The following is a 26,896-nucleotide window of genomic DNA, read 5'->3' as shown; positions in this document are numbered from 1 at the left end:
CAATTCCTCCAGCAGACCCAGCTGTGGTCCCCAGCTGGATTTCTCATCTTCACCCCCTTGTCAGCCAGTCCTCACTGCTCCAGCTAAGGGGCAAAGGGGTGGGACCAACCCTTCTCTCTGAAGCGGACAGCACAGCCCAGCCCAGGGCTGTTTCTTCTTCATTTTCATGTATGGGAACTTTTAGTGGAGTGAATTCCTATATTAGGATTCCAAGAATAAATGAACTGCCGTCATTCTTACTTACAGCCAGAGTGATGTAGGATCACTATCGAAGTAGGCATTGAGAAGGTACTTTCGAATTTTTTTTCAGAAGCACTGGCATTATTCTTATTATTTAACTACACTGTATTGCTCTCACTTAAATCTCATGTTATATCAAAATGGCTGTAATTGAGATTAGCTTTTATAATAAGAACTAGTATATATTCTGCTCAGTAACTTATTACATGTTAACAGATCTTATGGTACACCAGCAAACAAAGAACAGTGTTGTTCCTGTACTTACAGACTATATACTAAATTAAATTTATTTTATGCTGAAAGCAGACCAGAAAACAAGGCAATATTATTGATGATCCAAACCTTTCTCAGGTTTTACTAAGATGATTGTTTTGTCCCTGTATGTATTTCTGAAAGAGCAATTTGATCAATTTTTTTTTCCCCCCCTACTCAGGCTTTGTATCCATTGATCACCTGCCTGTTGTGTGTGAGTCAGAAACAATTTTTTTTAAATAACTGGCACATTTTCCTGCAGAACTGTTTGTCACATTTAAAGGTAAGAATCATTCTCAGTTCAGGAACTGTAAATCAATAGCAGTTTCTTACAATTGCAGTATTTTAATTCCAAATAAAGTTATTACTTGTTTAAAGGACACTGTGAAATAATTGCAACATTGAAGTTTTCTGTGAGGTTTTATGTGGTACCGATGTTGGCGTGGCACATAAAAGAAATGTAACAACTAACTCCTTTCTGCTGTCTTTACATTAGCTTCATTGGTTTGTCTGCACAGCTCTGTCAGTAGTATTTGTAGTAAATGCTATTCTAGAACCAACAGAGCAACATGGAAGCAGCTTCCAGTTCCCAGCCCCAGCCAACTCCGTTCCAGCTGGAAGCTGTGCTCACATCAGGAAATGAGGAGCTAAGAGAAGCAGTGGCAGTGTGGGTTCAGCTCCCAGTGCATGCCTTAGGCGAGTGTGCAAAAAAAGCCTCATGCTGCTGATATGCTGCCATGGCTATCTGGCCTGCACCAGAGTGGAGCAAAGTTGTTCTGGCCTTCATCTTGAAAAAAGTTGCTAGCCCCTGTTGCAGAGGGCAGTTAACCTTTCATATATGCTGTCAGTTATGCATGTTTTCAGTACTAAACTTAGTGTTCCCTTAACTCCCTCCAGTACTTGATAGAATTCTAAACACTACTTGATTGATCTAATATACAAATCACTGATACTTGGAAAATGTGTGTCCTCTTGTTAATTAAATTATTTAATATACAATGTTTTACCAATTTTGATTAAAGTTCATGATTCCATTTAATATCTTGATTTAGATATTTTTAATACAATTGTTTGATCCACTTCAGCATTTTTAATGGTTTTCTGCGTTTAACAGTTTCCAAATGGTATCTACATGCTGCTTATTTAAAAATTTGTAAATCCATGATGAAAGCTGCCAAAATGAAATACCGATTTTTTTTATTTATTTTTGATTTTTACTCTCTGTGAAGGGTCATTTGTTTTCATGACATCTTTCATACTTTTCTGTTGCTTGTTGGTTTTTCGTATATTTTTCATCTAACATATTTACAATTCTCTTGCAATGTCTGCTTTGATTTCTGTTTTATTAATTTTGCTTATTACATTAAATCAGTTTTTTTTAATTCTTTACGTGCTGAGAACTAGATTTTTCTGGCTTAATGTCCATTGCTGACAATGGATTAATTAAAACTATCAGTGCCAAGGAGTTTAATTAGTAATTGCACAGCATGCACTTAATATTTTGGATAGTTTTGTTAGATACTAACAGCTTAACACATTTACCTTTGGGCTCTATTCAGCAGAAATTTTATAGATAAGCTTCTGCAGAATGTTGTGGTTTGGGCTACTATGCATTGATTTAGCAGGATGTGTAAGTAGAGTGTGGAATCATTCAACCTGCACTACTCTCTTTTGTGTATCTGGCTTTGGACTGGGAGTTCACTGGAGTGAATCATTAAAACTACAGCCCAACTATATTTCTGTTTCACTATGGCTAAATTTGTGCCTTTGCCTTTTGGAGCTAATTAAAATGCAGCAGTGTATAATGAGTAATCCCATTACTTTTTGAAGCTATGAATTGCCCAGTAAGTTCCTCTCAAGTTCTCACTCCCTTATTTTTATCTGATCTCCTCATGATAACATTTATATTTGTGTGAATTTACCAAGTTATATGCACAATACTAAAGATGGTTTACCCATTTGTTCTAGGTGTCCCTCGCATCTTTTAAATTATAATGGTCAACATTAGAGTTTTAGCAGGTTATGTCAGAGCACCAGTGGGGCTAGGGTAAACTAGGTAAATTAAAGACCAAAACAATAATATTTTCAAACCACTTATTTATTCTCACAAGCTTGCTTCTCATAAGTTAGGGAAAAACATGGGCTTTGCAATGTGCCTTAAAGGTTAGAACTTTTGGGCTATTTCACACCAGACATGGGCTTTCCAGTACTGTGGTGTTGTCACAGAAAGCATCCTATCAGCAATCTCTCTTTCTTCTACTGCTCCAGTTTAAGAATGTCCAATGATTGAACCTGGGACAGTATAGCACAGAGAAACTAGTGGTCTCTTAGATATACAGGCATACCTCGGAGATATTGCGGGTTCGGTTCCAGACCACCGCAATAAAGCGAATATCGCAATAAAGCGAGTCACACGAATTTTTGGTTTCCCAGGGCATATAAAAGTTATGTTTACACTATACTGTAGTCTATTAAGTGTGCAATAGCATTATGTCTAAAAAAAAAAATGTACATACCTTAATTAAAAAATACTTTATTGCTAAAAAATGCTAACCGATGGAAAAATGGTGCCGATAGACTTGCTCGACGCAGGGTTGCCACAAACCTTCAATTTGTAAAAAACGCAATATCTGCGAAGCGCAATAAAGTGAAGCGCAATAAAACGAGGTATGCCTGTATTCTGTAGCTAGAAGCTAGATCCCAGGACATCTAGGGCTTAGGGCAGTAGCAGTAACTTTCAGTTCTGTCTGTGCAGAAAGTCAGTGGAAATTAAGAATACAGAAATATATCTGTGTGATTTCCCCCCCCCCTGCAAGTACTTCCCTGAATCAATGTAGTAGTCTGCAACCATGATGATAAAAAGTGGTTAAAAATATAGCAATCTGCTCTGGCCACTTTTTAGTAAACTCATCACAAGATAAGCAGGTTCCTTAAGTATGGGGATAGGGGAGTCTGTTACCTCTGCTGACCATTAGGGGGAGAAAGATTTCTAGGTTCTTCCTAAATGGAAAAAGGATGTCATGTAGAAGCAAATGATGACAGAGAACACTTTTTTTTTTGCCTTATGGAATTAATATTAATGTCCACTGCAAACAAGCCATGGTATTTGAAGGAGCATTCACTGCCGTTGTCAGCAAAACTGTGTTTCTACTGAATAGAGTCCCTAGAATACAGCTATATGTTGTTTTGTGCTTTTTTTCATCTAACATGCATGTGCCTCCCATTCTCATGTTTGTTATGTTTTGCTGTTTCACATTGCTTTATTTAGATGCCATCTAACAACAGTATCAGAAAACAAATAGAAACACTGCAGGTGAGTTAAGATGTTGTAATAACTCAGTAAAAAGTTGCTTTGTCTCCTGTAATTGCACTATTTTGTTCTTGTGTTCTTTGTTGTATTCTGTGTTTTGTTTGGTTCTGTACAGCTGCCTTCAGCACTATCAAGAAGCAACAGCTCAAAACGTAACTAAACTGGTCAGAGTTTTTTTCCCTGAAGGACAAAGGGAGAAAGTTTGACAAATGGTCTAGTACCAATTGTTCTGAGAGAAGATAGATTTATGAGACTGAGCAACAATTTTGCAGCACAGTTTATTGATAAGTGCATGTTTATAGTAGGGAATAAAATACCTACATTAGACATTTGGTTATTTCTGTTTCATATATTACAAATAAAAATGTTTTGCCTGTGAGCAGACTTGGAAGCCTATTTCACAATACAAATGTGGAACTAATGTAATATGATAATTTGCAGAAAAACTAACTTGAAAGACTTTGACACTGTTGGTTTTGCAGGTTTTAAAAAGTAGAAATTGTTTTAGTTCAGAAGAAAAGTTTGATTTCAGTATTTAAAAGTACTTTTTTCAGTAAGTGACTACTATTTGACTAACATGAAAAAATTACTGTTTTTGTTTCTTGCCTTCACTGAGATATTTGTATCATTGAATCATTTTAACGTGTCACATAAGACCAGTGTACATTTGGGGGGTTTTTTGATTTGGTAATACTTTGGTAAGATTTCTTGACAGTTTATGTCATACCTTGCTGGTATATTAACCTAAGAAGATTATTAGGGAATAACACCGTTATCTTTGCAACAAAATAACTGAACAAAGTATTCCAAGTAAAACCCTAACATGTATTAGATAAAACTGGAATGTGTCAGGATTTTAAATCCAGATTTAAGGAGAAGAAACTGTAATTCTATTGTGTAAGCATTATTGACGTTTTGCCATAATTGCCATAATTTATTGTAATTAGAATTAAAAGCTATTTCCTCCAAGCAAATGTGTTGGTTTGTCATCTGCTTATAGGAAAGTGATGAAAGTGTAAAAAGGCTTAGCAATAAAAGAAAATGATTGAGATTGACTTGGATTTTTCAGTGTTGCCTTTATAAACATGCTACCCTTTTAATTATGAATGCTTATTAATTCTACAGATACAATGTTAGCAGATGCACAACTTGTCTGCTGTTCATACAAAAGGAAATCTTGATCTTAACTGGTTGGAAATAGCTACAACAAGTTAAATCTCCTCAGATATCAATAATAGAGAGATTTGGAACATTGTTCATCAGCTATTTGAATCTCTGCTTCCTTTCTCCTAATCCGCTCATTAGAAGCCAGTAATAAGTTTTTCTCAACTTCTAACTTCACCTTCCTTTTAAAATGGTAGTTTCTTTAAATATTATACTCAAGAACTATATTGCCATTGATGAGGGAAATTCAAGATAGTGTGTATTTTTGCTAAAGACTTTGACTGTATAACTATGAATAGACAGACTTGTTTGAGTGAACATGAGGATCTACTGTCTCTTGAAGTAAATGTTGGTAAAAGTGAAAACTGTTATCTGTTATATACATTGAGCTTAATTCAAGTTCCTCCTTTAAAACGCACTTTTTCAATGAAGCCTATATATCCTGTATTTCCCTTCAAGAAAACATTAAAAATTACAGTCTCTCCACTATGCAAGTTAAGCAGAATGATGCATGATCTTATTGCTTGTAATTGTTATGTTCCAACCTTTTTTAATCCACATCTTTTTTCCATGGTTCTGATGGGAAGCCATATCTATTATTTGTTTGCTCAGTTCCATGAACATTCTCTAAAAGAACTTCAGGGCCTGGGTCTCTGTCAGGAGAGAGAGCTTTTCTTGTGACTCGTGTAGTCTTAGAATGGAATCCAGGCAAGATAGAATTCTTTAGCGTCAAGCCAAGTTTCAAAGGATATGGGTTCCCTTTAGTAGAATGAAAGAACTAGTAATAGAGACAGGAGATCTTTGCAGGCAGAAGTCCTGAGAGTCAAGGTCAAGAGAAAAAGGACGGAACAAACTTCAGTCATGTTAAGTCAGCAATAAAGTCAAACTGTAGGAGCAGGTTTGGATGCCAGCCCTGCATTTGAACTGTGCTTTGTGAGCATAAGGAGAGCTATACTCATTTTCAACAGCATTGTAGGCATAAGAAGAAGAAATCGAGGCAGTAAATTCCTGACGTTCATCTCAAAGGAAGGATCAGCTTACTCCTTTGCTCTCAAATTGACAGAATCATGCAAAATAATCTGAAGTTTGTATTTAAATGCATACAGTAAGGGAAGTGTATTTTAATTAAGTTGATATTTCAAATATTTAATACATCGGACTTTTTTAAAACTATTTAAAATTAGCTTCAAAATACTAGAATTTTCTCTAGTGAATAAAGTAAGGCTTTTGGGTGAATATTTCAGCAGTGGATACTAACTGCATTTTAAATTTGTTTTACAGAACAAAGATCCAAAAATGTCTCGAGTTGCACTGGAATCTCTCTACAGATTATTGTGGGTTTATGTTATTAGAATAAAATGTGAAAGCAACACTGTAACGCAAAGGTATGTACACTTTACACAAAAGTATGTTACAATTTATAATTTATTAAAAAATTTTTTTATATAAAGAGTAATTTAAATTGACACGGGTCTGGACAGGGGCTAGTAGAATGGTCAGTTGAATAGAGAGCCTATCTTAATAGTGGAGACCAACAGAACTTGCTTTATTGAACATACAAAAATAAAATCTAGGACGGCATATGATACAAAAGCACTAGGGGGGATGCTTTCCAACAGAAATGAAGGAGGCACAAAACCTAACTGAGTTTCCAAGTAAAAGTTGATAACTTTTATAAAAGAGACTGTATGATATGGTTGCCTGAAATTGCAGGGGATCTGGATTTGATGACTTGAGAGGTCATTTTTAATCCTGTTTAGCTATATAGTATTGTGGAACAAAAACTCCAACTTAATTATAAAATACCTATCTTTATTAAAGAAAAAATATCTTTTTCTCAGAAATTGGATTTGTTAGTAATGTTTGTTTCTAAATCCCTATAGCCGTCTCATGAGCATTGTATCAGCACTTTTTCCAAAAGGCTCACGTAGTGTGGTCCCTCGAGACACGCCTCTAAATATATTTGTGAAGATTATTCAGTTCATTGCTCAGGTAAGATCCCTCTGAAAGAAGCTTAAAAGACCAAATTTATACTTGGAGCAGTTGCACTGAAATTAGCAGAGGTACATCAGGGATAAAATTGATACATAAACTTAAAAGTAATTACAATTAACGATCGGCTATTTATGAACAATGGCAGTTAGGAAAACTGAAAACCATTTTCCAGTGACCTAAATAACAGTTAAGTCTGAACGTGATTTAGTTTAGACTGAATGACTCCTGATGGCCCTTCCTATTTTGTGTGGTGAGATGTTGCTACGTGCGTTTATAACATACCGTTACCATGGTATTTGAGCAGTAATGTATATAGTGTTTTAGATTGGAATACTGTGGCAGCACACTGTTGATGCGTGCCACTTTAAGGGCCAGAAGGCAGCAGCCAGCAGGTGCCTGATTAGGACAGCCATTTTAGATTCAGGACTGCCCATACAATTAGGGTAGTTCTGCTGCAGGAGGCTGTGCAACAACATCGCCTGGCCGGAGGGCTGCTGATATCATCTAGAAGTAAGGGAGGAGCTGTAGGGGATGGACAGGAGGCTCCTGGTCCTGGGCATGACCTAAAACTTCACCCTGCTGGGAGTGGGTGGCCTGGTGGGGCTCCCAGTGGTGTGGGAGCCCCCAGGAAATGCCAGGCCAGTTACCGCCCCAGTGAAAGGCAGGTCAGGGCACCTTAACCCCTAGCCCCCACAATTGGGTGGGTTACCCTTTGTTTTGGAGGGCCCAGAGAGTGGACCCTCAGAGAGAGGAAAGGGACATAGACTCAATGCCTGTCTGAACTTCCCTTGACTGGACCATGCTGGGCCCAGGACCGGAAGGGTCAAAGGGCTGGGGGCCCACCATGAGGAACGCTCAAGAGCTGAAGGCCTGGGGTTCTGACTGGCCTGGAGGTGGGCCAGAGCTAGAGAGCCGAGGGTCCCGGTGGGATGACCACACCCGGAAGGGGAAGCGGGTCAGGGAGCTATGCTGCCCAATATGAAGGTGGATGAGACCACTTGATGAGTGGATTCCAGGTTGTGGTTCAATCAGGAGGATTGTGGGGCCCAGTGTAGGGACCGGTGATAGTGAGAACGTAGTGATGCCATCTGCGAGGCTTGGGCTGCAGTGTAGGGGAGGAAAGGAGCCGTAGATAGCGCCCCCTGGCATCGGGGCAGAAAATGGGCAGCCTCCTGCTTGATTTAACATATATTAACTAATTAACATCAAGGCATGGCAGTTGAGAATGTGGGAGGTTAGCTCAGGAACAGGTGGGCGGGCTGCAGGGAAAGCAGCCCTGAGCAGGCCCCCTGTTACAGTATAGTATCTGGCTGCTTCCTGATCTTTCATGTAATGGACCTCCTACAACACTCTTGTTGAGAGTTAGGTGGGGCAGACCCCTCATCTCTTAACAAAATTACACTCTTAGCCATTGGATTATTCTTCCTTTCCTTTGGGACCACCTCTTAGAGAGAAGAAAAAAAAAAAGTTTGTCATCACATAGGAGCTCTGTGACAGAGCCAGGGATCGAATTTAATCTTCCAGCACAGTATTCAGATACATTAATGATGAGACAATCCCTTTACTTCCTGCAGTTCACTGAGTCACTAACTACCATTCCTGACTTTTGAGGGATTATAAACCAAGAGAAATATTTTTCAAAACTTTTTTAGCTATTTATAGGCTAGCAAGACATTAGGCTTCTTGTGTGGGTGCTGAAGTTATCCATGTGAATACAAAGAGAATCTGATGTCATGTTTTTCTTCATAGGAACGTTTGGATTTTGCAATGAAAGAAATAATATTTGATCTTCTCAGTGTTGGAAAATCACCTAAAACATTCACTATTAACCCAGAGGTAAAATCATTTGAAGTTTTTTTTGTGACTGAGCATTGGCTATGTTACTGTGACATTATTCATTGCAGAGAAATGTGTAAAAAGCTAAAGGCAGGTATTCAGTAGGGCTGTGTGAAACTTTGGTAGCTGATTCAATTTGGAGGAGACTGGGCCCCATTTGGGGACCAAATCTCCAAATCCAAATCGAACTGGGAGACCAAGTAAAAGCTTTAAATCGATTCAGAGCATCTAAATCAACTCGGAAAAGCCTCGGAAAAGATTCAGCCAATTTGCAGATTTGGCCATAGACTAAACAGGCAGCTGACAGTGCCTCCAGCTGGTAAGTTGGTTGGGGAAGGGCATAGGGGAGGGAGGGATTGGAGCTGGGGCTGGGACAAGCTGTCCAGCCCGGGGGGTGTTATTCGGAGAGAGGGGTGGGAGGTGTGGGACGTGGGTGCGGCAGCGCTGGGAGTGGGGGCTCTGCCCTGCTGCTGCTTGCTCAGCCAGGGCAGGGTGGGGGCAGGAATGTGGGCACGGTTTGCTCCAGGTGGAATGGGGCAAGCGGCAGCAGGGCATAGCCCCCACAGCTCCTCTCACTGGGGCAGAGGCAGACACAACCAGAGTCGTCACGGTAGAAGCCCCCATGGCTGCCTGCCCAGCCCAGCCTCCTGGCACTTAAAAAAAGCCCTGCATTCAAGAGCTATAGCAGCGGTGATTTGGGGCTCATGGCAGAGCCGCCCCGCACACCGCGGGGCAGTGGAGCCCAGCTGCACTCAGCCCCAGTGGCCCCAGCTCCCAGAAAGCATATGGCACCCTGCCAAGGTATGCTGCATCCGTGCCATGGGGTAGCTGCCACAGGTTTTTTTATTATGTGCCAGGACTAGGCTGGGGCCAGGCAGGGCAGCCATGGTGGCTTCTCCCATGGCTCCCCCAACCTGGGCAGAGGCAGGCACAGCCGGAGGAGCCACCCAGCTGTGCCTGCCTCTCCCCGGCCAATCTGAACCTGTTCAAATCAGTACCGAATCTTCCAAAGCTGATCTGGCCGAATCGATTCAGGACAGTGATCTGAATATCCAAATCCACTGTCTTCTGAATCGTCTGAATCTGAACCAAATACTTCCCTATTCGCACAAGTCTAGTATTCAGCATGTTATAACAGGGTAGAAGAACTGGGAGCCTCCATAGGTGGATGTGGAATCACAGAACCAAGGGTGTAGCCACTCTCCCTTTGGCAATATAACGTATGCACAGTGAAAAGAGCTCATCGCACGTGTGACATACTGGTGGTGTGGCTGTGCTACCCTCCATTGTGATCTTGGATATCAGTGAACTCTGCTGGAGCTCGCCCTATGCTGTAAGCTCTGCAAGCTCACTGGCATGTGGCCGGCTGGAGTCTCTGCTTTTAGCTCTGAAACCTGCTGCTATTAGCTCCACCCCCTCAATTCAGCAGCAAGGGAAGGGAGGCAATGAGTGGCTGGCCTCCATCAAAGCAGGAGCTGTTGTTGCTGCTGCCACTGCTACTGCTTCTCATCCCCTCCTTTTCCTTGCTGCTGAATTAAGTTGGGGTTGAGGAGGAGGGAGGGGAGTAATAAACACCTGTAGGCTCCAGAGCTGCTTGAAAGCAGGGACTCTGGACATACCAGCTTGTAAACTCATAAGGGGACCCACAGCAGGTCTGGAAAGCTCACTGCACATGTAACACACAGCCAAAGTGGGCAGGAGAGGGAGGTGTGCATGTGTGTGCACATGTGTGAACATGTGTTTGTGCGACTGTGGTACTGCACCCCCTCAGGATCCGTCCCTCTAAGCCTTAATGTATTCACCGAGGTAGATGTGGTTATTCCCTATGATCCTCGCCCAAAGAAACATTTTCATACAGTGCACAGCATCTATACTATGCAAAACTTTGAAAAGATAATTGCTTATTTCTGTGTGATTGTTGCCATGTTTGAGGAACAGAGAAGGGAGACAATCCTGCTCAAAGAGGGTACAATAGTGACTTTTTCAAAAAATAAAAAATAAAGGGGGGGGGCAGAGGTTATAATGAGTAGCTAAGCAAAAAACGAAATGTGTGAATAGTTAAGCAAGATAGAAAATGTGACTAGAATTTTTTATAATTTCTCCTGTTTTTGTTTGGTGTTTTTTGTTTTGTTTTTTAACAACTCTTCCCTCTCTCTCCTCAAATAAAGAGGATGAATGTAGGCCTCAGAGTCTTCCTTGTGATAGCAGATAGTTTGCAGCAGAAAGATGGTGAACCACCAATGCCAACAACAGGAGTTGTTCTTCCCTCAGGAAACACTCTGCGCGTAAAGAAAATTTTTCTTAATAAAACTCTGACAGATGAAGAAGCAAAAGTTATAGGTCTGTGCTATTCGTTCGGAAGTGTCTAGATGGCTTAAATGCATGTATACGTACTTGCTTATATTAAAGCTATAAATTTGTATTCCGTATTTACTTGTCATTTAAAAAAAAAAAAAAGTCAGGTGTGTGTAAGAGTAATGAGGTTAAAAAATGTTCATAGTATATTAGAAGTGTATGAAATCTGGTGCAAGGGACCACATCCTTAGTTCTATCTAGCTGCTTTGCACTTTATGGGTAGCACAAAGCAGCCCAAAACCTATCCTAGTATGGTTACTCGACCGTTTCCAGGGACATAAGGAATGATTGGGGTTGAAACTGTTGTTTTCTGTTATTTCCCTGCTAATAAAATAGTCTCTAAATGACCATTCCTGCATGTATAATTTAAGAGCAGAGCAGACATTGAGCTGTATTTGAGTTATTGTTGAGGGCCAGGTTGTCATCAAGACCGAAGAAATAGGAGAGCTAAATGCCATTTCATTCCACTTAGTTTCTCACATTCCTCCAAGAATAATTATTTACCTTTATATAATAATATAGTTTATTATTTTAAAGTGAAGATATTTGTGCAATAATTCAGTTAAGAAATTGGATATTTAAATACTTTGTACAGTAAGATACCTGTTTTAACTTAAAGAAATATCAAATATGGCATAAAGCTAAGTTGAAAATAACATTTTAAAGTTGAAAGGTGATGCTGAACTCTTTGACTTTTCAGGAATGTCAATATACTACCCTCAAGTCAGAAAAGCACTCGATAGCATTCTTAGACATCTGGACAAAGAAGTTGGGAGGCCAATGTGCATGACTAGTGTGCAGATGTCCAATAAGGAACCCGAGGACATGATTACGTATGTATCATATTATGATTTAATCATAATTATTGCCATATCCTTGTAATTAATTTCTGTGTCTTAATGAAATATAGTGGTAACTTCATCAGTACTGTAACATTTTCATTTTTATTCTGATGCTAAAATCTGCCATCAAAAGTATCAAATTAAACTGCGAATCAGTTCAATTATGCTGCTGCTGATGATAATGCAGTATTATTATTAAAAACTTTTATTTTGTTACCTGGGCTTTGAACGGAGCTTTGAAAAATTTGGGGATGCATTGCTGCAAGTAGGCTTCCTTTTTTTAACTTTTCTTTGGTGCATAGGGGTGAGAGAAAACCCAAGATTGATTTGTTCAGAACTTGTATTGCTGCTATCCCAAGATTGATTCCAGATGGCATGAGCAGGACTGATCTTATTGAATTGCTAGCAAGGTAGGTAAAAGAATGCCTTCCTTTCAAAAGTTTGACTAACTTTATCCCAACTATACATTTGTCCAGTAAAAGATAACACCCTAAAAATTCTTGCTTCTCATGTAGTTCCTGGATCATTACTCTAACTGTTGTACCTAGATGTCTTTTAAAAAAGCTATATGTATAACTTCAGTCCCAAGGCCAAAAATATAGTAAATGTATTAGCCTGTAGTATTCCATTAAAAGTGTTATCTTTCCTCACTTGGCAGACAAAACAGTAGAGAAGAACTTAATCTCATTTTAAAAACACCTGAAAGATTGGATCTTGCACAGAAGAACAGACCTTTAAAGAGAGAACATTTACAGAAAACTAGAAGTTTATATTTCAGTTCCTTTGCTTTTTAGCTATGACTTTTTCTCATCACCATCTTTTTTCTTTTGTTGGTTACACTGTGAAAACATTCTCTTGTTTGACATCATCAGATCTATCAAAGTATAGCCGTAGAGTTGAGAAGGGCTTGAATTTTGTTTCTTCTAATTTGTTTCTCTCTTTCTTCCTTAGCTAACCCCTCTTTACCTGTATTCTTCCATTTTTTTCATTTCCCTGAAGTGAAGAGGGTATGAGTGCCACCCACAGCTTATTTTTCTGCCTCAATTATTTATCAGGGCTTATGATTCTGACCATAAATTGCATCCAACTGAAGGGCTTGGTGGCCATGTGGCACGGCTACTCATGGTGGGGTAGCTCCTATAAAATACCATGTTGCAGTTACTGTTTTGTCTGCTAACAGAAGTTATCTTGCTGGGATCCTCTGATCCTTGCTGACTTCCCGCCCCTGGGGCACGGGGCTGGACTCTGATCCTCTGGGGTCCCTTCCAGCCCGAATGTCTATGAAATCTGTAAAGTTGCAACCATTGAGGCATTGAATGTTTGGACTCGGCATGGCCTTTGGACTCTGTCTCAGTGGCCTAAAGGGGCCCCTCCACTCCTCCTTCATGCTCTTGCCTAGGTGTATGCACTGACGGTTTTGGTGTAATAAACATTTGGTGCATACACTGTAATCCAGAGGATTGACAGTTGCCAACAGAGATGTAGCTGAATGAGGGATTTGCACTATAGGCAGGGGGAATGTTTATGTATGAAGTAGAACAGAAATTACCTTCCCATAATCAATGTTTTTGTTCTGCATATATTGAAAAAGACGGGGAAGAAGAAAAATTTAGCTCAGCTGATCAGGAAGTACCTGGAACTAGTAAGAGGGAGGATGTGTAAGCATGGCTGCAAGGGAGCAGGAATAAGGTCTTAAAGTAGGTCTTAAAAACCCACATCTTGGGGATCTAAAAGTGTTGGAAGGAATCCATTATAGTCTATGGCCATGGAACAAAATTTTAGAGCTATTCAGTGGAGTATGAAGTCTTAAGTGGAACAATGGGTTGGTTTGTGAGACACGTAAAAACTGTAAAACACAGCTATGAGTTAGTGTCTCTGTCAATGGCGTTTTTTTTAAACAGCCCCTGGTTAAAAAAAGGCCATGACGCTAAAATTCTTTTGCCTCATGCTTTATCCACTGTCACATGGCTTCTAGTACTTCACTGTAATCCTGAAAATATCACACTCATAGTCAGTCTTAAATAGTCCAGCTATACATAGGATGGAGCAGCACAGTTTATCTAAATAATGAAATTGTCTCTGTGGGTGGGGTTGAACATTATCATGAAGAAGCAGCACCTTGGACACCTCTGCTGGGATGGGCTCTTTGCATGTAATGTACCAATTTCTTAACAGTCTTGACATAGATCTCTGAGTTTATTGTGGTTCACTTGGGCAAGGCATCATCAAGAACAGCTTCCATGTCCATGACCTACTTAAAAGATAAAAGTTAGAAGGCATTACTTGCCGATGGATTCTTGTATAATATCAGGATATATGTTGTTGTTCATCAGTGGAAAAAGGCCATTGACAGAAAAGGAGACTGTCTGGCACATGCCCAAGTTAAGCCAAATGTGCACAAAAGTATAGCTATCTTGATTTTAGTTTTAAAAAGTAACTTCTAATGCCTGTTCAGAAGTCTGAAGTATTTGCAGGCATTGTTTAGTCGCATACAAAAGTTTGCCCACCTGAAATTGTGGTCCTTTCTCTTCAAAATTACTTGATTTCACCCTTAATTATTTAAATATTATTGCTCTACTCTGCTGTGGTAGGAGCATATATTGTTAAATAGTCTGCTTGGGGGCTATGTATGTGAATGGGCAAAAAATTGAAAGATGAACTTCAGCATTGACAAGTACAAGCTAATGTATATGGGGAAAATATTCTCAGTTATACTCAGTGCTTGGTTGTGAATTAGCTGTTATGACCCAACAGTGACTTTGGGGTTGTTGTAGATAGTTCTCGAAAAACATCAGCTAAAGTGCAGTCGTGACCAAAAAAAAAATATTGGGCATCATTAAGAATGGAATTGAAAACAAAATGGAAAATATAATTGTGCAATTTCACAAATCCCTGGCGCACCTATGACTTCAATACTGTGTGCTGTTCTGCTCTCTGCACCTCGAAAAAGGATGTAGTAGAAATAGGAAAGTTACAGAGAAGGGCAACCAAAATGATCATGGACCTGGAGCAGTTGCCATACCAGGAAAGACAAAAAAAAAAAGAAAAAAAAACCAAGAAGCTAATAGGACTTTTCCGTTTGGAAAGAAAGCAGCTGTGCGATGTGATAGAGGTCTGTAAGGATATGGACAAAATGAAGAGGGAACTGTTATTTACCAAGTCCCAGAGTACTAGAACTAGGGGGTACTCACTGAAATTAGTAGGAGACAGGTTTAAAACTACCAAGAGAGTTCTATTTTATACAGCATGTATAAGTACTATACCAAGAGGAAGTACTATTTTATACAGTATTTGTTGCATTCATTACCGCAGGAGATGTAGAAGCAGATGCTATAGCCAGGCTCAGAAAAAGACTAGATAAATTTATGGATGATAGCTCCATTAATAGCATTTTAATAGAACAGTCAGGGATGAATCTCCAAACCAATGATGGTGGATGCCATCAAGGAGGTATGGCAGGGATGGGAACACTCTGGACTACTGGTTTTCAACATTTTTTCCTAAAAAAATTTAAAATGGAGGTGCAGACCCCTTTGAATTGTAAATGTGGGTCATACTTTTGAATTATCATAATCATCTTTGCAGACCTTGTAGACATAGGCTGTAGGGTCTGCATATCACAGGTGGAAAACCACTGCTCTAGACACACCCTGTTCATATGGTCTCCCTCTCTAAAGCATCTACTGCCACTGTCAGGACAGGGTACTGGGCTAGATGGACTGTTGGTTTGATGCAATATGGCACTTGGATTCAGAGAGAGGTAGTTAACTGTGTTAGTCTGAATTCACGCAGAAGGCAGGATATATTTATAGACTAACTGAATCCCAGCTGTATAGAAGAAGTTTTTGTAAGCAGAGACTTAATTCATCAGATGCTGTGTGAGCAGAATAAGCTGTCTGCTTATGAAAGCTCTGCTATACATCTCTGATTTAGGTGCAAATCTATTCTGCTTTATGTTTGGGATACAGCTTCAAAGATTTAGGTGCGTTAATTCAGGAACAAGTCAGCCCTGTAGGCTGGAAAATAGTTCTGAAATAAGCCTTCCAGCACAGAAATACTCCAGGTTGTACCTTCTAAGGAGAAAAACTGACACCAGTTTACCAGTGCTAAAAGGCCTTTGGCCAGTGCATTTGAAGGGATGGTCAAGTTTTCTAACAGAATTATATATCCTTAACAGGCTGACAATTCACATGGATGAAGAACTGCGTGCTTTGGCTTTCAATACTCTCCAGGCATTAATGCTTGATTTTCCAGACTGGCGGGAAGATGTTCTTTCAGGATTTGTTAATTTTATTGTGCGTGAAGTGACTGATGTCCATCCCACACTTCTAGACAATGCAGTAAAGATGTTAGTGCAGTTAATAAATCAATGGAAACAAGCAGCCCAGGTGCACAATAAAACCCAAGATTCTCAGGTATTATAATGCTGCATGCATTTTATACAATTACCACTTTCTCTTTACTGAATGCCTATCAAATAAAAAGATTTTTGAAAGATAAAAATATTTTAATGGTAATTCGTTGTCTCCTATGTGATGGGTAGTTATTTTGTAACCTGATTATTCTTTTTGTATACTAGTTACGTACCCTTTTATCTTTTTCACATTGCTGAATTTGTTTGGTGTTTCAAAAATCAATTTTTGAAATATAAAAGAGTCCCTAGTTAAGTAGGTATAAATCTTCCATACTAAGAAATCACTATCACTTTTTTGGGTGAAAGTCGCATTCTGAAATCAGAAATATTAATAGGGATGATTGACTAGTTTGAAATAAACAAGTACAGATCTTATTATAATTTTATTTAGTCTGAGACTGGTTAGTGTATTATTTAAAAATAAGTTGCATTTCTTTGCACTTGTCTTAAGAGCAAGTAGAATTCCCAAAACTACACAAGGAAAGCGTTTCTCATGATTATTTTGATTGGAATTAGGAAGAGCTAGAAATCTCATGAGTGTTAATGTTATGAAATTTTGAGAACAAGGAAGTTTAGATTAATATCTAACTCTCTGACCTTTTTAGAATTAATTACTTGTACTATTGCAAAAAAATTGAACTAACACACTCCCAGACACTCTACACATGGTTGTGTGTGAAAATGTATATATTATGTATTTAAAACTGATTGTACTTTTTTTTGTTTTTTGTTTTTTGTTTAAGCGTGGTGTTTCAAATGGAGCTGCCCACACCCTTCCCCTGGAGAGGACCCTTTATTCCAATGTATTCCATGTGGTAGAAGGCTTTGCATTGGTCATTCTTTGTAGCACAAGGCCTGCAACCAGAAGATTAGCTGTCAGTGTTCTTAGAGAAATAAGGGCCTTGTTTGCACTTTTAGAAATTTCCAAGGTAACAGCAAATGATTCATTTTGTATATAACTTTTCAGTGAAAAGTTACATGATGGGACTTCTCTGGGCAGCTTCTAGATTCTCATGCATAGTGTTTTTCTTTGCAGGGTGATGATGAGTTGGCAATAGATGTAATGGATAGACTGAGCTCATCTATTCTGGAAAGTTTCATACATCTAACTGGGGCGGATCAGGTAGGAATTTGTGGGGAGGGTTTTGCTTTTCAAAAATTTTAGACAGTGATGCAAATAAAGTAACTTGATGTTTCTTTGTTTGACTTAAACACACAGACTACTTTACTATACTGCCCTAGTTCAATAGATTTACAAATGTTAGCTGACTGGAGCTCCTCCCCTATCAGCCATCAGTTTGATGTGGTCAGTCCATCACATATATGGATATTTGCACATGTGACCCAGGGTCAAGATCCATGGATTATAAGCCTCTCCAGTTTTATGAAACAAGAAAACCTTCCAAAACACTGCCCCACAGCTGTTAGCTATGCTTGGATGTTTGCTTACACAAGACTCCAACTGTTGTCTCCTCAAGTTGACATAAAGTAAGTTTTTTTTAGTTAACTGAATATAATATAATATATTGAATATATTCTTTTTAAATTAAGTGAAATTACACTGCAGTATTGCTATTGTTTCCTGCTGTATAGCCCAACTTCATTATTTTACCTAGTGTAACAGAAAATTAAAATGACTTGATTTGGAATGGAAATTTGATGCTATAAAGATTAAAATATGCTTTCTGATTATATTGTATTTTAGCAGTAATACATTTTTCCAGTTGAGTTTGCTATATAATACATTGTATAATGTAATCAGACTATCCTATTTTGTCTTTTAGTTAGACCATGTATGCAATATAGAATCAGTGAAGAATAAAATTAGTTAGTTATATTTTCTAACTGGATAAATATCTATCTACCTTTTTTTCTTTCATAGCAGCCCTATAAATGCCAAGAAAGTAAATACTACTACAAGCAGTGACTCCTACATTGGGCTCTGGAGAAACTACCTGATTCTTTGCTGCAGTGCAGCAAGTTCTACAGCCTCTTCCACATCTGCAGGTTCTGTGAGATGTTCCCCTCCTGAGACGCTGGCGTCTACTCCTGACAGTGGTTATAGCATTGATTCTAAAGTAGGTTCCTCCAGGAATTTTGCATGTTTCTAAGTAATTCAAAAAAGTAGAAATGAATAGAACTTGAAAGATGTTCCTCATTTCTCTGATGCTTGTGGTATTTGCCTGGGGAAAAAAGTTTTATGTTACTATTATCTTTTATGTTTAGAATGTTGGTAATGTTACTGATTACAACTAGAATTACACAATTCCAAGCCTAAGAGAAAGGTGATTCCCTTCTCATCTGGTTCCAGTAGTGCAGTCGATCACTATTTCAGGACTTTTGACATTTGCATTTTTTCCCTAATTGCAGACACCAGTTACTTCATCCTTGTTTCATATCAAATGCAAATTTTTCTGTACCTAGCAGTTTTTGAAGTTTTAAAGAAAAAAGGACAAGGAAGGCAGTTTGTGGGGAGCAGCATAGTTTGATATTGTTTTCTTTCCTAGGTGTGAAGAGGGGACTCACCCTCAAATTTAATTATCTTCAAGACTGGCATGTTTAGCTTTATTGGCCTCTGAGGGAACAACTGCCAGAACACCAGTGCATACTTTCCATTCTGGGTGTAGATTCCTTTTGCCACTACAAAGGCAGTGTTACAACTTGTTTTCCTGCCAGCTGAATAAACTGATCATAGTTCTGCTTAGGAGCCTGAAGTAGAAAAGCATCCTAACTCAGCATCTGTCTCATCAACGTTTCTGAATAAGGTCCTTCCAGTGTCCTCTGTCTTCATACCTGATGACTAAAAGAAGTCCTGGACTTGCTGTGCAGAATGTGATGTGATGTAGGAGAAGGAAGTCTCACAAATGTGTGGACATTCCACAATACTTGTTAATGGGAGACATTCTCAGTTGGTTAAGATGTCTTTGCAGATGTCTGCTTCTCTGTAACTAGCATCAGAGCTTCATAGATGCAAAGTTCCTTTCTAGGACTTTGAGCATTTTATATGCAGCCCACTTTGAGCCCATTAGTTACCTCTATAACAAATGAAAGAGCAAGGCAAAACCATCAAAAAAGGATACCAAATGAGAAGCCCTAAAAATATTTGGACGAAGTTATTTTGTATCACTACTTACCAACTCCTGCTGGCGATATCTGATTCTGCGTGGAAGTTTTGTAGAGAAATTCAGGTATAGTTTTTTCCTTCGGGCAGCAGAGAGGATTATTACATTTCTGAAAGTAAACTTGTGGCTCATACATCCCTCTAACAAGGCCTTGATGCTGCTGTAGCTATTTCTTCTATATGTGCTAAAATATACCCAGAAGAGGCCTTACAACCTAAAAACCCTCATGCCACACTAAGATCCAAGGCATTTGTAATCCCAAGACAAAAAGGAAACCCTCAAAGCCTCAGTTACAAGAGAGGCAGTCTTATTTTATGTAGGCATGAAGTATCTAGGAGGTGTCAAATTCTTTAAAAGGAAGGCATTGCTTCTAGCACATCATTTGTTCAGGAACCATAATCATTATCAAGGAAGCAGGTTTGATATGATTAGGAATGGTGCACAAATGTTCTTGGATCTTTGCTTAAATATATTATTCATACACCAGCACTATAGACAGAATATTAGGTTAATGGGCCTACCTTATGAGCTGTTAGCTACAGGTTCTGTGTTCCATTTTCCTATCAATAGACTTTGTGCTAGCAGAGCACCAGCCAGAAGGATACAGAACACAGAAATATTAATTGATAGTGCCCACAGTCTCCAAATAACATTTGTCATTGTTTACACAGTGTTTATCATTGAGATTTCCACCTTTTTTTAACCAAAACTAACTGACTTTTATTTAAAGTGGATCATTCACCTACCTATATTTTGTCCAAATCTCATTCAAGTAAAGGCGATCCCCTAGAATTGTTGGGTCAAACGTAGGTCATTCCTTGCAAGTACTTCCTTTGCTAACAGTGGCATGCATATGTTCTATATAGAAAACTAAAAACAAGAAAAAAGATCTTTGGAGATTTATTTATATACATGGACAATACATATGTAAAGAGGTGCTTTAAAGGGTGCAGAGCAAACTATCCCAATGTGACATAAGAATAGGAAGTAAAACAGGAGGCTAGCTTGGCTAGATAGCATTGTCTTCAATGAAATGAAACTCAGAAAGGAATCCTAGAAAAAGTGGAAGCTTGGCTGCAGAACTAGGGAAAAGTATAAGAGTATTGCACGGGCATGTGAGAAGAAAATTAGGAAGGCAGAGGCATAATTTGAGAGCAACTGGCAGGGGACATAAAAAGCAATAAAAAGGGATTTTACAAATATGTCAAGAGTAGGAGGAAGACCAAAGAAATCTTAAGTCCCTTGTAGAATGCAGAAGCCATCCTAGTTACGGATGATGCAGAGAAGGTTGAAGTATTTAATGCCCTTTTTACTTCAGTCTTCACAAATCGGGATAGCTACCAGATGACGAGTGCTAATGGGCAGCCAAGATAGAAAAGGAGTCAAACAGCCTAAACTAATAGAACAACACGCCAGAGATTACTTAAAGACTTTCAAGTTGGCAATGCCAGATGGGAAGAGCACCAGGGTACTGAAGTAATTTTGGAGCAATTTCTTTGACAGCTCTTGGACGGTTGGATGAGGTGCTGTATGATTGGAAAAGGGCAACTATACTGCTCATTTTTAAGGAAGGGAAGAAGGAGGTGAATTACAGACCAGTCAGCCTGGCCTCAGTACCTGGAAAGATTATGGAGCAGGTACTCATGGAATCTGTTGTGTGGCACCTAGAGGAGAACAAGAGGATTAGGAAGACCCAGCATTGACTCACCAAAGGCAGCTCATATCTGACCAACCTGATTTCATTCTATGATGAGGTGCCAGGCTCTGTGGATGGGCAGGGAGAGCAGTGGATATGGTATACCTTGACTTTACAAAGGCTTTTGATACAGTCTCCCACAACTTTCTCATTAACAGACTAAGGAGATACAGACTAGATGAAAGTATTGTAAGGTGGATACATAATTTGTTGGATCATCATTCTCAATAAGTTGTCATCAGTAGCCTGATAGCTAATTGGGAGGGGATATCAAGTGGAGTTGTCTAGGGGTCTGTTCTAGGGTCAGGTATTCAACATCTTAATTAAAAATTTGAACAATGCTATTTGAGTGTACGCTTAGCAGATTTGCAGATAACACAGAATTGGATGGAGTTGCAGATACTCTGAAGGGCCAGGGCTAGAATCCAGAATGACCTAGATAGACTGGAAACATGGTTGATAATCAGATGAGATTCAACAAGGACAAGTACAAAGTCCTGCAGTTGGGATGGAATAATTACTTGTACAGATACAAACTGGGGGAATAATTGGCTAGGCTGCAGTACTGCAGAGAAGGATGTGGGGGGTTATAATGTACTGTAAGGTAAATATGAGCCAACAGCATGCTCTTGTTACAAAAAAAAAAAAAAAAGCCAACAGCTGTATTAACAGGAGTAGCTCTTAGAAATTAAAGGAAAAATAGAAGCTATGAATCTATCAACAATTTACAGTTAGAAATGAGATTATACAAAGGAAGAGAAGAAAAATACTAATAAATGTGTGAAAATATGATACATAAAGGCTGATGTAATGCCCTCAGAAGATAAATTTCCTTTCTATTAGCACTATTTCAAGTAAATGTTGTTTTATATATAAATAAATAAATGCTATTCATGGGATATTATGTAACTACTTACTGGAAAACACCTTTGTTTTGTTTCTTTTTAAAGATTATTGGCATTCCGTCCCCTTCATCCTTGTTTAAGCACATAGTTCCAATGATGCGCTCTGAGAGCATGGAAATTACCGAATCCCTTGTGCTGGGACTTGGCAGGACCAACCCAGGAGCTTTTAGGTAAATATTTGATGGAACCGCTTTATTTCTAATTGATTATGAAGTAAATCATCAGAAATCAGGTCCTGGACTAAAATTAAAAACATGCACTTAAAGTACTATCTAACAGGATTGAAATAAGTGATTAAGGTTGCTTACAACACATTTACACGTGTGGTATGCAAATGTGCATATAATACATTTACAGTGAGGTAAACTGGCATTGAGATCCCCTGTTCTAGAGAGTAAAGTTTTTATGCTGTGGCTTGCAAGCTGCGGCCCTGGAGTCGCAGCTGACTGCAGCTTGAATTGCTGGCCAGAGGACAGGTAAGAATACCCCACCCCACTCCCCAGGCAAGGGGTGAGCCAATCCCTGCACTGTTGTGGGCCCTGCAGAAGGAGCTGTGGCCTCTGCCTGGCTCTGAGGGGGCTGCAGTTTGCTTGTCCATGGCCACTTCAGGTCCAGCAGCCAACCGTGCTGCAGACCAGCAGCTGACCCACCGCAGCTGGTCAGCAGGCTGCAGCTTGGGGATTGAGTACCCATACTCTAGAAAAAATAGAGTGGAGAAAAAATACAGTAGCATAAATTATTCCAGTCCAGGGTAATTAATGTATAGACTATATTTGAAGCCTAAGACATGTTAGTAGTTCTTAGCATGCTGTAGTTTTCAGGTGGCATAGTATCAAAGTACCACTAAGTGCACCAAAATAGTGAGCAGTTGACTTATGCACACAACTATGAATGTAAACTAAAAGCATATATTGTAGTGGTTTACAATTTTTTTTCTTTTAAGTCTCAATATTTTAAATGTAATTTTGCTTAGTCTTGTATTTAAATACGGTAATCTCTCTAATACTAAAGGCAGAAAACACTGACAGAAGATCATTTCATTAAAATGATTTTGAACTCCAAGTCCTTGATCGTCTATCTTTAAGAAAATAGGTTCCACAGTCCAGACCAGTGGTTTTCAACCAGGGTGCCTCAACACCACAGAGTGCTTTGAGATCCTTTCAAGGGTGTCACTGGGTGCCATACAATGTTGGCACTTCAGTATGCAAACATAATTTACTAAGTAAAAACCCAGAAATTTCAAACAGGAACCCATAGTGATAAAAACATTATGACCTGTTGTGGTCTTTTTGAGTTCTTTGCAGCAGAAAAAATGCTCTCTTTTCTCATTCAAAAATGAGTAAAAACATAGCTGGACTTTTCTGAGGGGTGCCTTGAGTCTAAAAATGTTGAAAAACACTGGTTCTAGACCCAAAATTATTCTTGATCACCAGTGAGAACTGTCAGATTTTGCCTCAGATTGATGGCCTCTTGCACTTTGTAGTAGTATTGTAGCTTATGGTTCAGGCAACTGAGAGAAGCAAGGTTTGTGAATTGTGGGAACATTTTTTATTGGGTCAACTTGTAGTTAGGTGAGAGAGGAGACGAGCTTTTAGGCTTCTGGAAACCATGGATTCTAAGACGTTGGTTTTGTGGTTTGTTAACTTCTCTCTCACCTCTCCCTCTGCTAACTTATTTTGACTCCACACCTATGCTTTCCTTTCAAAGGGACAAATTTATAACCGTAATTAGATTAAATTAAAGCAGTTATATTAATTTGTACTTAGCTTAGACCAGGGGCAGGCAATTATTTTGAGTGGAGGGCTGCTTACTAAGTTTTGGCAAGCCATTGAGGGCCTCATGACAGGCAGCCAGGGGCAAATAAATATTAAATTTCTAAATTTTTGAGGGGCCCCGCGGGCCGGATGGAATGGCCTGGCAGCCCACATCTGGCCCACAGACTGCATTTTGCCGATCCCTGGCTTAGACAATGAGTGCTTCTTTCCTACATGTGATGGATGGGTATGTCAAGCCTGAAAGCTTAACTCCTTTTGTTTTTTTACTTTGTACTATCCAAGTTCAGTAAAAGAGATTTTCTTGCATTACAGATCCTACTTTTCCACTGTATTTAGGTTACCTTTCTAACCAAACATCATATATATCTGTTCCAGGATTGCCTAAGAATATCTTCCTCATATAGGTGCTGTATATTTACAGCTCACTTGATGTATTCCCTGTCAAGTTTGTATTTATTCTTTAAATAATAGTAAAACCCATTCATACGGAAAGCTCTGGGAAGCCTAGTTAGATTTACATTTGTAAATTATAAGTAGCCAGCGAAAGAAGAAAAAATATTTTCCAATGCTAATTACTCAACAAGCATCAGAGCAGGAAAATAATTTTTTTTCCAAAATCATGATCAAATACGTTGCCTTTGATAGCACTGAACAAAAACAGTTTTTTCAAATGACCCCACATTCTGCTGATGATGTGCTTCAGGATTAGGCTTAGGAGTTTATAGTTGCAATGCACTGCAGTACAGTGAAGTTTGTACTAATATCCATTTGACCCAATGGACAGTATAGTTTCATAGTTTGTGTCCATCTCATCTAGATTAGCTCAGAATTGATGTCATCTTGTGTCAGATTTGCACGTAAATATTTTGTCCGGCTTGCAAGGCTTTTCTTCCTCAATAGAAAGCCACTTTTCTTCAAATTTGATTGGGTATGCAACTGCTATGTATTACATCTAGTTTCAATGGAAAAAAGTCTATTCAGGGTTCCTGTTCCAGGAAGCCAATACTTTTTAGAATTAATTTGTCCATCACCACATTACACTGGCAACTCAGCATCTTCTGGAAACAACAGTTGTTATAGAACAGCCTGCATAGGGAGTTGGATGTTGGCTCCAAACAGTGCTTTTCAGAAAGGTCTGAGCTAATGTTCATAGTGACAAGCCTTTGTCACCATGTTGTGGCTGGTCTTAAGGCAGTGTTTACGAATAGATGATTCACTACCATGTATAAAAAGAACTTTGGTATGCGTATTCCCTCCCTCCCTCCCCCCCATGAAGTCAGTTTTCAGCATACGGTGATTTTTAAAAAATGGCCACATTCAATACATGACAGGATGTGGTCATAGTTGATAAATTCCTTTTTAATAATTTACTCCAAGAAAGGTTAGGATGATAGTTTGTACATAATGTTTAGAAAGTCTATATCTGTCTCCTAAATGTTAATTTGTGTCACAAAATAGTGAAGGTAAAGTTGAGTCTGTCTATCTGAAATATAACGTTGACTTCTGTGGAGCAGTTTATGGCTGAAGCATTAATTCAGTGATTTGGCTTATTTTCTTTCAGGGAACTAATAGAAGAATTACATCCTATAATTAAGGAAGCACTTGAAAGAAGGCCAGAGGTAATGAGATATATTTGTGTTATGTCTTCCTTTAATGTTGGTGGCTAATAAAACTGCAATTTATTTTACATAGAATATTGTGGCTGCACAGTAGGGGGCACTAGTACGCAGAACCACCCATTTTGTGTCAGGCCCAAAACCTTGCTTCAGGAGTCTCTCTTGGGGAACCTACAGCTGGCTGTCCCACTTCCTGGAGACCATCTGCAAGCTTGGGGTAATGCTGCCACCACTGGGGCACTGATCTCTGGCAGGGGTCTGTGCAGCCTGGGGCACTTGGACCCTGTGAACCTTGGGGGTGCTTTGCCCACTGTAATTTTTCTGGGTGCTTCTTTCAGTCCAAAACCATTGCAAGATAACCTCAGGTAGAACTGAGGGGAAAATAAAAAGACAAACTTCACTGGCCAAGCAAGGGGGTAGAAGGCCTCCCTGCTCAGCAGCACAACAACGAAGGTTGTTTAACTTGACCCCTTTATTGAACAAGGGGGATGGGGGCAGAAGGAGAAAGTCAGTCAGAATACACTTAGAGCAAACAAAAGCAACTTGAGTCTTTACAGAATTTCGGATATGTTGACCCTTTTCAGATGCAACTGGTCTATACATAATTCCTAACTCCTGGCAGGCATCTGGGTTTTTACTTACAGAAATCGCCAGGCAGCTGCCTGAGGTCCTTGCTTGCAGTTTTCAAAAAGCTCACTGGAAGTAAGAGTGAGCTCCCCCACTTCCCCCTGGCCAGGTCACCTGATTGACCAGCCTGAACCAAGAAGGAAGCAAGGAGAGAGAGGGATCACCTGGGCTGACCCAAGTGAGGGGCAGAGATGTGGGGAGGGGATTTCTTCACAAATATCACAGCTTTTTATTCCTGTAGAGGTAACAGGCAGATGTAAAATAAAAATTAAAAGAAAACCCAACTCCCCCCCAACAACAAAACAAAACAAAACCCAAAACCTTGGAGAACTATGTATTTTGACAAACTTGCCATAGAGATTAACATTAACAATACCAAGTAAGTTAAGTTATAAACTTTTTTTGTATTTTTATGTCATAGTACTCAGTCCAAATCCAGTCTATCTACTGCTTCTCTCTGTGTTGCATGTGTGACATTCAGTCAGAATACTATATGTACTATGCTGCAGTAGTCAGACATTTAGTTGAACAAATAAATATTTTTGCAATATGAAAATAATGGACAAAACAGAAGCTTAATGAATCCATCCAGTCCTGAAAAGAGGGGTTCTCTGAGGGTAGCATATTAGTAGGAAATATTGTGCTTGTTGAGGTATGAGCTGTTAACCTGTAGTGGGAATGACTGTCAGGATATTCACAAGGAATGTTTTTGGTTTTGTTTTGTTGTTTTTTGTGGGGGGGTTAGAG

At 39.2% G+C, this 26,896-nt stretch overlaps 1 protein-coding gene across 5 annotated transcripts in view; it reads left to right on the top strand.

The window, feature by feature from the left end:
- FRYL (FRY like transcription coactivator) overlaps positions 1–26,896 on the top strand; it is a 311,142-nt gene that overhangs the window by 182,115 nt on the left and 102,131 nt on the right. For 4 of the 5 annotated variants that reach the window (XM_019552760.1, XM_019552761.1, XM_019552762.1 and 1 more), the window contains 15 exons: positions 674–775; positions 3,761–3,805; positions 6,248–6,351; positions 6,850–6,958; positions 8,711–8,797; positions 10,966–11,137; positions 11,853–11,985; positions 12,297–12,404; positions 16,172–16,409; positions 17,152–17,337; positions 17,445–17,531; positions 17,628–17,896; positions 18,291–18,486; positions 22,177–22,301; positions 25,468–25,525. In XM_019552760.1, coding sequence (XP_019408305.1) covers positions 674–775; positions 3,761–3,805; positions 6,248–6,351; positions 6,850–6,958; positions 8,711–8,797; positions 10,966–11,137; positions 11,853–11,985; positions 12,297–12,404; positions 16,172–16,409; positions 17,152–17,337; positions 17,445–17,531; positions 17,628–17,896; positions 18,291–18,486; positions 22,177–22,301; positions 25,468–25,525 — 2,019 coding nt within the window. The remainder of the gene's footprint in view (positions 1–673; positions 776–3,760; positions 3,806–6,247; positions 6,352–6,849; positions 6,959–8,710; positions 8,798–10,965; positions 11,138–11,852; positions 11,986–12,296; positions 12,405–16,171; positions 16,410–17,151; positions 17,338–17,444; positions 17,532–17,627; positions 17,897–18,290; positions 18,487–22,176; positions 22,302–25,467; positions 25,526–26,896) is intronic. The other variant, XM_019552759.1, reaches the window with a different exon arrangement.

Source organism: Crocodylus porosus, unplaced genomic scaffold, assembly GCF_001723895.1.
Source record: "Crocodylus porosus isolate Cpor-Errol unplaced genomic scaffold, CroPor_comp1, whole genome shotgun sequence".
Lineage (NCBI taxonomy): Eukaryota > Metazoa > Chordata > Crocodylia > Crocodylidae > Crocodylus > Crocodylus porosus.
This window is presented reverse-complemented; position numbering and strand designations above follow the sequence as displayed.